General features: G+C 35.6%; 1 protein-coding gene across 9 annotated transcripts in view; it reads left to right on the top strand.

Moving 5' to 3' along the window:
* LOC120635379 (dynactin subunit 1) overlaps positions 1 to 5,094 on the top strand; it is a 69,643-nt gene extending 64,549 nt beyond the window's left edge. For all 9 annotated transcript variants that reach the window (XM_039906384.1, XM_039906380.1, XM_039906382.1 and 6 more), the window contains 4 exons: positions 3,088 to 3,207; positions 3,410 to 3,520; positions 4,325 to 4,425; positions 5,001 to 5,094. In XM_039906384.1, the coding sequence (XP_039762318.1) occupies positions 3,088 to 3,207; positions 3,410 to 3,520; positions 4,325 to 4,425; positions 5,001 to 5,085 (417 nt within the window). In that variant the 3' untranslated portion in view covers positions 5,086 to 5,094. The remainder of the gene's footprint in view (positions 1 to 3,087; positions 3,208 to 3,409; positions 3,521 to 4,324; positions 4,426 to 5,000) is intronic.
* Positions 5,095 to 12,540: the final 7,446 nt, after the last annotated feature.

The raw sequence follows: 12,540 nt of genomic DNA, 5'->3' as shown, positions 1-12,540 counted from the left end.
ATTTTTGCTTCTAATATTTATATTGTTACAGTCCATTTTCTTTTTAAATTTTGTTATATTTTTATGGACATGAATTTAATTTCAAATTCATGGCGCGTGCGTGACATTTTCGTGGCGTATGCGTGTCGTATTTCTAGTAGTGTTTTGCGTTACCAACTAAATTCTCCATAATGTTTTCAAAGTCAAGAGGCGTCTTCAAGGCAAGAGTGAATAGCCATTTTCCAGGCTAGCGCGCTAAAACTTAGACCGCATCATTGCTTTGCATCAGGCATGATAGTTGCCAGTGGCGTACATAGAGGGTATACACAGGGTATGTAGATAAAATATATTTTTAACAATATAGTATTTGTAAGACAACATATTAGTCTTTATAAACAAAAAGTGGATATAAACAGTCGACTTACAAGAAATGGTCATAAATTAGTGACATCTGCATATCGTCTGCGAAAGGTGCAGAAGTCATTTGTGGGATTGAGTATACGCTTTTATAATATGATTCGTAAGGTAATTTTGGACCTACCAATGCATAAGTTTAAAGAATGTGTTAAAACACATTTATTACAGCGAGGTTACTATACAATTGATGAGTTTCTTAATGACAAGGTTGCTTGGAAGCATCCGGCTCTGCTTTCATCTCGCACAAGATAAAAAAATGAATTTTAAAATGTAAAATGTAAATTTTTGATGTTAGAAAAGAGCAACTGCTGAGTTTCTTGCGGGCTTCTTCTCTGTAGAATCTGCCTTCCGAACCGGTGGTAGAGTCACTACACACAGACAGACTTGCCGTTTCAAAAGTGCTTATATTAGGCCAACTTGAAATAGATGAATTTTGAATTTGAATAAAACAAAGAAAATCTCCAGTATGAGTTATAATTTTTTTTTTTTTTATAAATACTTGAGGGTAGGCTTTTTATAACTCTTACAATGACTATCCTTAAGTTTTTTATAACTCGTACTGGAGATTTTCTTCATTTAATATTGTCTGCATACCCTGTGCATACCCTCTATGCACGCCACTGATAGTTGCGCATGTCTATCTAGTATATAAAAAAAAAAAAGTTGTGTTTCTAGGCCAGCGCGATGGACTACGGCCTTAACCCCTTCGCATTGTGGTAGGAGACCCGTACCCTGTAAAAAAAAATCAAAATTCATTTATTTCAAGTAGGTAAACGTCAAGTCTGTTTGTAGTGACTCTACCACCGGTTCGGAAGGCAGATTCCACTGAGAAGAGCCGGCAAGAAACTCAGCAGATTGCTCTTTTCCAACATCATTTTAAAGTTTAACAATCTTTAGAATTTTTCTGTTTTGTGAGAGATGAGAGCGGAGTGGCCTGCTTCCAAGCAGCCTTGTCGTTAAGGAATTCATCAATCGTGTAGTAACCACGATTTGTTAAATGTGTTTTAATATATTGTGGTAAAGGTAGATCTAATATTACCTTCGGTATCATTTTATAAAAGCATATACCCATCCCCACAAAGGATTTTTGTACTTTTCTCAGACGTTACGCAGATATCACTAATTTATGTCCGTTTCTAGTTAGTCGACTGTTTATATCGACTTTTTGTTTATAATTACTTATGTTTTGTTCAATAAAGACAATATTATTATAAATATATTGCGAGGCTACTGTGAGTGTATCTATTTCTTTAAATTTGGTACGAAGGGATTCGCGTGATCTATTATTGATCTTTTTTTTTTAAAACACTGTATGTAATTGATTATTATTTTATTGTTTTTTTTCAGTTTTGTTCAAAGTTACATTCTATGGTCTTGCACAAATATCAAAACGGGCCTATTAAATTTTTACGACTATAATAATTAATTTATATGCATTTTAAATTTAAATTTATAAAATTGATAATTCCTCCAAGTGTAGGTAAAAACACTAATAAAAATTATAAAAATATAAAAAAAAACCAATGTGGCATCTCTTGTTTCAAACGTGTCTCATTGTTATATGGACCTTTGAAAAAGTAGATCGAAACTGCAACGATTCCTACTAGATGACGCTACAGTCGCTATAAGACTGATGTGAAAGGCATATACTAATTTCGGCATCGACGGTAGTTTATATCGACTTTTTGTTTATAATTACTTATGTTTTGTTCAATAAAGCTAATATCATTATAAATATATTGCGAGGCTACTGTGAGTGTATCTATTTCTTTAAATTTGGTATGAAGGGATCCGCGTGATCTAGGTTTACATATCGATCGCACAGCTCTTTTCTGTAGTAATAATATAGTTTCTATATCATGTTGCCATATGACCGACGTAGAAACTGCTAGACTGGTATATTTTAGTTACTTTCACAGCATTATGTCATATGGAATTTTACTTTGGGGTAATGCTGCTGATATTAGCACTATTTTCGTGCTGCAGAAGAGGGCTGTTCGTTCTATCTACAAAATGGGTCCGAGAGAGTCATTGAGAGATAAATTTAAAGATTTTAAAATAATGACAGTGTATAGGTCAGTACATATTTGAAAATTTAATGTACGTTCATAAAAACATTTCTAAATTTAAGAAAAAATGTGACTGCAATAATTTAAACATTAGAAGTAAGAATAAACTTACAGTGCAATATACTAGGTTACATAAAATTCATAATTCGTTTAAAGGAAATTGCATACAATTCTACAATAAACTACCAATTGACATCTTGGAGATGTCTCTTAAAAAGTTCAAAGTTTGTATTGAACGTAAGCTTATAGAAAAGTCCTATTATAGTATAAAGGACTATGTAAACGATAAAAAAGCTTGGGTGTAAATTATTGCTCTAACCAGGTTGCTCTTCTAATAATTTAAAATGACATTGTGAGATGGTGATAACAAAAAAAAAACACCCGGCTAAGTTTGTTGTGGGCTTCTTCTTAGACCGGGACGCGTTTGGAACCCTCGTAGCTTTAGTTTTAAGTTAACGAATGTGGTTATCGCCATCATCTCACTACCGTGTAATTCTTATGTACGCATCAAAAGTGCCACCTATGGGCCTACTTGAATAAAGATATTTTTGACTTTGACTTTGACTTTGATGTTGTGGGCACAGGGTTGGTATGATGATGATGATTTTTTTTTTGTCTCCAGGAGTGGACGCTATTCGTGGCCCGCTCCGGACTGGTCAAGTTCCCGGAGGAACCTAGCAAGTACGCCCGCACCCTACAGCAGCACAAAGAGAAACAGCGCGCCACGAGGCAGAAGTTGGAGGTAACTAGTGGTAGAGCATTGGCGTGCACTTCATATAAGCACAAAAGCACTGCCCACCCAAAAATTTTTGTATGTAGCTCTCGTATAGACCAGCCGGTCGGCGACGCTGTTTTCTGAGTCCCGAGGCCGTGGGTTCGATTCCCATAATTGGAAAAATTTTTGTGCTATGAGCTTGCATGTTTATTTTTGTCTGTGTTTTCAGGATCGGTTGACCGCGCTACAAGCCGAAGTGAGGAATTTGGTCTCCATCCACAGACCCTGGCGCTGCATAGAGGCTGATTTCACAGAGTTCCCAGCACCGGAGCTGACAGCCGTGAGTGTTTACACCAGTTCACTCATACATTTCTCATTTTTCTCAAGTAAAGTCGCCGATAAGCGCCTATATGTCTTTTCACTCAACGTAGGCTACACTTAAATCGGATGCCTACTGATGTAGGTAGATATAATTCGGAGAGTGTGCTCAAGAACCTTTTTTTTTTTTTTTTTTTTTTTAATAATTGTAATAGACTAGCGCTTGACCACAATCTCACCTGATGGCGTGTGTAGATGTGACCTAAGGTGGGCCTGGACGCGCTTGCCTAGAAGAGGTTGTAAGAATTAGGCCTATATACCTCGGGAGGGTATTCAAAAACCCAGCCATGCGCATAAGAAAAGAAGATGCGAATCGCTTCGTGCGAGTTTTTGGGATATTAACAACACATTGGTGAAACCCCGCCCGGAACTCTCACAACGCCTATCCTTAAGTTTTTTATAACTCTTACTGGAGATTTTCTCCATTTTATAACATCCGATTGGCGCAGTGGGCAGCGACCCTGCTTTCTGAGTCCAAGGCCGTGGGTTCGATTCCCACAACTGGAAAATGTTTGTGTGATGAACATGAATGTTTTTCAGTGTCTGAGTGTTTATCTGTATATTAGGTATTAATGCGTATTGTATTCATAAAAATATTCATCAGCTATCTTAGTACCCATAACACAAGCTACGCTTACTTTGGGGCTAGATGGCGATGTTTGTATTGTCTTAGTATATTTATTTATTTATTATTTATCTGCATACCCTGTGCATACCCTCTGTGCACGCCACAGCCTTGTATAGCGTACTTTTTGTTGTTCTGCAGGCGCTCAGTTCCCAGTCTGTGGACGTTGGCACCATCAAGTATCCCGCACCCGAAGCGATGTCCGATGATACCATATACGTGACTCCTGCGCAGCTAGCCAGGTGACTGAAATATATCCCACTAACAATTATTAATTAAATTAAATAAAATAAAATTAATTGTTATTTTTAGTGTTTTTACCTACACTTGGAGGAATTGTCAATTTTATAAATTTAAAATGCATATAAAAGTTTTCGGAACCGACAGGATTTGAACCTGCGACTCCCGGGCAATCGCGGCCTGAGCGCTTTAATCATCATTATTTTAAGGGTTCCTTTTTTATTTATTTATCTATTATTGTTTCTATTACGCATTTATAGTTAGTGTACGTGTACATATGTTTTATAAATGCACAAAGTCGGTCTTATTTCTATAAGCGAACTCTCCTTGACCAACCTTAATATGATAAGGAAATAATTATGGAACAGAAGTTATTGTATGAAAGAGTAAAAAACATATATCCATCCATCCATACAAATTTTCGTATGCTTCTATCAAACCATTACCGGCCCATTATAGTCACGGGTCTCCTCCCACAATGTGGAGGGGTTCAGGCCGTAGTCCACCACGCTGGCCCAGTGCGGAGTGGTGGAACTTTCGCGTATATAATATTAACTAGGTTTAATCTCATTTACAGGTTACGTGAAATCGTGTCGGAGCTCAAATCGGATGAGGTGCAGCTAGATCTGAAACCGCTTGATGACACTGTCTGCGCTGCCTGACAATAAAGATAAATAGAGAACTTGAGAGAGGTGTATACTCTCTTTATCTCATTCATAAAAGACTACGACTTGAGCAATAATAAAACACGAGAAATATAACAAAAAAGACATAAACGAAACTCTTTGTTTCTCTAGCTCTCAATTCTTCTTCTACGATTTCTTATAGAAAACTTAAGAGAAAGCATCGTAAAGAAGACATGAGAAACCTTTTATCTCATATAATAATAGAATCATCTTCTTAGACTTTTAAAAGGAAGAAAGTATAGCAAAGAAAATATGAGAAATCGATACTCTTATTTTCTCCATCTCTTATATCCTCTTTTCTCTTTTTAAGAGAAGAATTCAAGAGTTAATGTAACAAAGAAGAGACTCTTGAAAATTCTAGGGCTTATGAGAAGAGATTCTTAGTTTCTCCATCTCTCATAATATGACCACTAATAAAATATATTACAAACAGAATGAGACAATATTTGAGATGAATTTTCCCATCTCTTATATCATCAGAGAAAATATGGCGAAGAAGACTTGGAAAGATTATATTCTCTATCCCTTATTGCTACGACTTAAAACAGTAGAGAGAGAAAAGAAATAAATGAATAAAGTTAAAGAATTCGGTTATTTTGAAATTTAAATTATAAAATTATGACAGAACCGGCGTCGATAAAATTATTTATAATATTTGGATCTCACCTCAACAGATTGTTCACATTTATGCGTCCAAGCCTTTATGTTATATGTCAAGGTGCTGAGTACTGCGAAATGTGGTTGAAGAAACTTAATACGGTATAAGTAGTTCTCGACAGCGAAAAAAATATATGTCATTTTATACCATATTTTTGACTGTTTTAGTCAGAAATATGGTTGACCACTTTACGCGGTTCAGTAAAATTTTCTCGATAGAAAAATATGTTATAGTCGTAAAAATGTAATAGGCCCGTTTTGACATTTGTCATCGCGACGTAACTAGTTATGGAACCATAAGACTCTGTACTCGATACTCACGATAAATCAATTCAAGTTTGTATCAGTACTTGATTGATATTATTATGTATTGTAAAGTGTTCGTTCGTTCAAAGTATTCCTTTAACTTCACAACCAATACGCGTGACTGGCTGTTGATAATACGTCCACTTTTCAACATGTTGAAACAGAGTTAGTACTATATAACAACAAACACAAAAATCGAGTCAAATCACTATGTTTAAATTAATGTCCAAAATAGAATAGCCATAGTTAACGTAATAGTAAACAATATATCTCAAAATTAAACGAGCGCACAGTCAACTTTACAAGATGAGGAACGAAAAACTGCGCAGTGCGCGCGGGGACCTTAATGAGCCAATTGGTCAGATACATGAACTCAGACTCATTCTTTAGAACCCATTTTGAGAACTAAGTTCATTATTTGCAGTAAAGATAACTACACAATATTTAATTTCGATATTCAGTAAAAAAATGGTTACAGCTCTAGTATAAAAAAAAGAAGACTGAGAACGTAACTGTTTTCGGAACGTTTCGCAAGAATTATAAATTGCATGCTACTATAAAGTAAGCGCAAAAAGAATACTCGCGATATATTCTTTCATATTATTTAACGTCCCAAAAAAAATTACGTATTTTTTAAAACACTGTATGTAATTGATTTTTATTTTATTGTTTCTTTCAGTTTCGTTCCAAGTTACATTCTATGGTCTTACACAAATGTCAAAACGGGCCTATTACATTTTTACGACTATAGTCACTTGTAACGACAATTTGAAGTGCGTTAACTGAATTATTTATTAAAATTTCGGTAAAATAATAAATACTATTTAACATGTAGTTATTGTTACTGAGTATTTTGGTTATTGAATTACTTTTTTTAGATAACTAATTGTACGTAGTTGAAGGAAAAGAGGTGTTTTCAAAACAAATAAATAATGCCCCGAAGTGGGCCGATATGGGTTCATATGAGGATGATAATGAAATGTGGCATAACGTCGAAATAGTTGCAGTACATATTCTTTCACGCGACGCAAAACTATATCCAAGTGAAGGTAAAAACACTCGAATTAAAATTAAAATTTAATTATACAGAACTCGTAGACTCGAAAAGTCATCAAAACATAAAAAAGTGCAAATTGCAACGTTGCACACTGAACCTTAAAATAAATACACCAAAAACATTCCTCATAGTATTTCCGGATATATTAATCATTAAAAAACTACTCTTTCTTTTTCCTCTTCAACGAAAAAAAAAAAAAACTAGATGAAATTGTTATACAAAGTACTAACAATGAATACTAGTGTATCTCTTAAAACCTAACATATAGTCCTATTTATAATTATTGCATGGTTTAAATAAAATGGTACATTATGAAATAAGTGTGGTTATTGAATATATAGAATATAGTCTTACTTTATCACCTTTATATCAAATCTACAGTAACTCTAAGCAATATTAAAAATCCTAAAATTTACCTAAAAATAATTGTATATTAAGAGAGATCAAAACATTAATTTCTGCATTTAGAAATTTGAAAGCAGATGATCAAATTAAAATATAAAATTCGAATATTTTTTCTGCTGCATGAAACGTCCACAGAACATTGAGTTAGAAGAGATACCGCGGCCGCAACGCGCCTTTCACACTCGGTAAAGGATTACGATCTATTGACTACTGTTCGACTTTTGCTTACAGCGATATACAGTAGCTGACTTTTTTTAAAACTACAGATATTTTTTTTGTCATCCATTGGTTACTGTAAATCCATGCAATAATGAATCGGTCTATACTGTACGTCAGTATTCACGCCACTTTAGATCTTAACGCTAAAGACATATGGCCTGTGTTTCTATGCGTATTGATTTGTTGTAATTATTATTGTACTTATTATGAAAATAAACGCTTATTTATTGAAAATGTCTGTTTTATTTTGTAAGGTAAATCTCCCAATTGTTGGTATATTAGACGACCTCTCTGGTATGGGAGGTCCGGCGGAACTTTAGGAATTTATACATTTCAGAATTTACTTATAGTGTTTGTGTGTGTGTGTGTGTGTGTGTGTGTGTGTATGGACAGTTTATACAAAATATGTAATAAAGTTACTACCAATTAAAATTATTTCGTTTGCAGGGTTTCTACCCGTGTAGTGTGTTAGTCAGTTAAGTAACTTCAATAAGTTATTTAAAAAATGAAGTTTTTTTTCTCATTTGGCCAACGGAACAAATATTTTCAAAGTGAGTTAAAAACTTCTTAAGGCTTTTACTTTATTTATTATTCAACTTCTAATGTATTTGTTTGGTATGCCTACCCTATGAAGAAATGTAGAACTAACAAAAATGGAAAAAAATCGTAAAAAAGTTTTCTTATTTTAAAAAAATGATACCTGATGCGTAAAAATACATTGCCTTGTCTTCGATTGCAAGATAAAATGCACGCAGGCAGAAGAGTTATTATTAGTTACCATTAGACAATTTTATTTTAAAAACAAATCTTGTCGATAAAAACGAAATTTTTTTATAAAACTAAAAAGCAAGAAAAAAATGTTTTCTACTACAATTTTAAGTAGGTGCCAAGGAAAATGTAAAAAATACTAAGTATTTTATTTGATTCCTTACTATACGGTTCACTTTTAAATATTAGCAAGGAAAGTACCAGAAATTTTCTACATTTTACTTGGCACCGCCTTAGAAAATATTAGGGTATTTTTAGTTGTTTAACAAAGCCGGTTTTTATTAAATATTTGGACTTAAGTTCTTTTTGATTTGACCTGCGCGTATATTAATTGATTGTGTTAATATTTCCCTTTTTCTTATTAGTTATTGTTGTTATTAAATTGGATATAAATTATATGAAATCCGCGAGTGTCATTTCAGATTGAACTAGTTTTGTACAATCATTTATTTTGATTGGAATTTTCGCTTATTATTTGGGTGCATAGGAGTCACAAGTAATTATTGTAAGAACAAAATATTTACCACATACAAAAAAAAAAAAAAAACTTGTGATTAGTTAGCAAATTATTTGGTTCGTATATTTCTGCGTTTAAATCAAACCTATCAGTTTTAAGTTCTGTCGAATAATCCCCAAAACTAGCACAGGCTGGGGACAAAAAGTATATCCCCCGATTACTTATCTTCATATATATATTTCTTGTGTGCGTGTGTATGTCACTGAACTCCTCCTAAACGGGTGTACCGATTTGAATGAATTTTTCGGTATGCGTTTGGGTGGCACCCTGGATGGTTTAGATTCACAAATCAGCCCGACAGATGGCGCTGGGGTCCGCTAGTATCAATATAAAAGCATGGGAACATGGTATGGTAGTCGTTTAGTCCCGTTTATTACTACACATATAATATTTGGATATTATTTCCACTAATGCGCCGATGCTCTGAGAGTTAATAATAATAATAATAATAAATCTTTATTTGGAACAGTTACAATGGCACTTAAAATACTAGCAAGGGTGGCACTGCAATAGTAAAAACTGTGCTGCATGTACCACCGCCCACCTCCGAGTTATAGTACAGCAATTATACAAATGTTCCGTTAGATTTAGTGTGTGTGTGTGTGTGTGTGGGCGTGTGTGTGTGTGTGTGTGCGTGTGCGTGTATATTATAGATACTCGTACGTACTACAGGATGGCTAGGGATGTCATATATTTGATAGAATGAACTCTTCCGTTTGATCATAGTTGATAAAGCTGTGGGAGAAGATACATTTTTATGCCATGCTGCCATGCCATGCTGATGGCAAAAACAACTTTAGTTTCACTGCCGCCAGCGGCAACTGCTTTTTTTTTCCAAGTTTAAATCACTTGACCACCAGTAGTCATTTATAATGTAACCTTTTTTATGGCTTAAACTACTTTAATTTGTACTGTAATAATGAAAATCTTTTTTTTTTTTTACTGAATCGCTTAAAATGTGTCGCCCTTCGCTAGGATGAAGTGGAATTGAACGCGGCACGGTACCAACTACAAAGCGGATCGCTTCCCTTCGGATTAATTTAAATACTTCACATTCCGAGCGCACGGGGCCGCATTCTGAGAGCTATATTTATTTTTACCCTTTTTATCGGACGTTTCCTACTACTTCTGTGGTGCAGCGATAAACACTGTGATAAACATACAAAAAATAAAAACTCTGTCGCATTTACAATATAAAAATTCGAATTCAAAAATTCTAAATTCATTTATTTCAACTTGGCCTAATATAAGCATTTTTGAAACATCAAGTCTGTCTGTTTGTTGTGACTCTACCACCGGTACGGAAAGCAGATTCTACCGAGGAGAAGCCGGCAAGAAACTCAGCAGTTGCTCTTTTCCAACATCAACAATTTACATTTTAAGTAGGTTAGTTGTTCTAGGACTTTCACTCGGAAGATAAAAAAAAGGCTCATTGGTTTTTCCAAGAAAGCCGCTTTCGCGTCGTTTGGCGAAGTAAATTGTGCAGTGGTTTCAAGAAACCATTTACCCAATGAAGAAAAAGGATAGCGAAAGTAAATCGGTATTGGAAAATTATCAGGAGTTGTACGAAAACGGGGGGGACTTTTAGTTATAAAACATTATAGAGATATGCTTTCCTTTGTAAACTTCATGTATCTTATGTTCTCATTCACAATTTATGGTAGGAACATAAATAATAAATAAATAAACATTTTTGATGTGGTAGCATGAAACGTTAAAAAGCATGACTCATTGTCACGTTGCCGCCTGAGCGGAGCGTGCGAGCGAGAGCGCAGAACAAGCGACAGAGATGAGAGATACTCTAAAGCTCTATCCATATCCCACTGAACGTCCCTGAGCCTTCTTATGAGATACATAGTTAGCGACCACGTTTCATAAGTCATCACTGGCAACACGCACTGCTCAAAGACTCTGGTCTTTAAACCGAGTTACAGACAACCAATTTTACCTATTTTTTTTCAAACCAGCCGCTCGACAATGTCTTATTACATAGCCACGTATTGAAAGGTCATGTACTTCAATAGATCCTATAGGATTTGCGGATAAGTAATGTTGTAATGGTCACCCTAGGGTCTTTTATGATTGGAATAAGGAACATCGCACACGGCTTATCTGAATAAAATCTGTTCATTGTAATATTGCTATCTCGCTCTAACGTATCATTATAATATTGCTATCTCGCTCCTGACATTCTCCAGAGGCTGTGAGCCGCGAACCATAGAGTATATTTAAAAAAAAATCTCTCCAAAACTTGATTGTATTGCCTTTGAGCGCTCCTAAAACCGTCTGTACACTTAGGATTCTAGATGCTAAAATCCTTCGCTTTAAAATCTATTTAATCGCTTGGGATATATCGTAGCGCCCGTTACGTAAGACATTGCTTTACCCCCCTTGTTGAACAATCTACTATTCCACGCGCCCCAGTCCGCCCCCGTGTGCAAAGGGACATAGATTTATAACTATTGAGTATTGCATCGGAGGGTGAGGCCTGTGAACTGGTGACTGGGCGACCGTCGCTTGCTGGAACGTACTGGAAACTCCCTCATAGAGGTTTTTGTAACTGCACCTTTATGCATTTAGCCCTTGACCGCAATCTCACCACAAGAGACAAGAGACATTTTTCTCACCGGGGAAAGGATAGAGTTTTATCTTCACCCACAGCTTTCTCCCCATTCCCACTGAAACCCCTTCTCCCACAGCTTTCTCCCCATTCCCACTGAAACCCCTTCTCCCACAGCTCTACCAACTCTCCGAGTACCAACTCTCTCTGGCGCACCAGTGCAACTAATATCCAAACAAAATACGTGATAGCTCAGTGGGTGGGACTCCGTATTCCAGCACGCACCTTTAACTTTTCTAAGTTGTGAGTGCTTTAAGCAATTTAAATCCTACTTGCTTCAACAGCGAATGGAAACATCGTGAGTAAACCTGTACTCATGAGTTCTGAATAATATTCTTAAAGGATGAAATGGTTGGAAGAAATGACCACCAATCCGCACGTGGCCAGCGTGGCGGAATACGGCCTTAACCCCTTCTCATTGTGGGAGATGACCCGTACCCAGTAGAGGGCCGGTAATGGGTTGTTATGTTGGGGAAACTAAGATGAAGGAGGAGAAAACGTTTATTTTATTTTTTCTTCAAACAAAAAATGGTCCCATTTCATTTCATGTAGATGAAATGATGAAGTTCCAGCGATAGAAAAACTCTTCAAAAAATGACAGCAAATCGACTGCGATTGCGGCTATCTTATGTACACATGGTTAACGCAACCACAAAAAGTAAACCCAGGTACTTGATAGTACTTGCGTATTTTTCCGCGACTGGAGCACATGGTATCTATGCAAGCTTGATTTATACAAAACAACTATTTATTTTTGAAGTAAAACTTCTTTAGGCGCGACTAGGGAGTAAATCAGATATTAAATGAAATGGCGGAGTCTCAGGAACATTTTACTCTTTCATCAATAAATAATAGTAAAAGTTTAACTTCAATCGCGCTAAA

The sequence above is a fragment of the Pararge aegeria genome, chromosome 26, assembly GCF_905163445.1.
Source record: "Pararge aegeria chromosome 26, ilParAegt1.1, whole genome shotgun sequence".
NCBI lineage: Eukaryota > Metazoa > Arthropoda > Insecta > Lepidoptera > Nymphalidae > Pararge > Pararge aegeria.
This window is presented reverse-complemented; position numbering and strand designations above follow the sequence as displayed.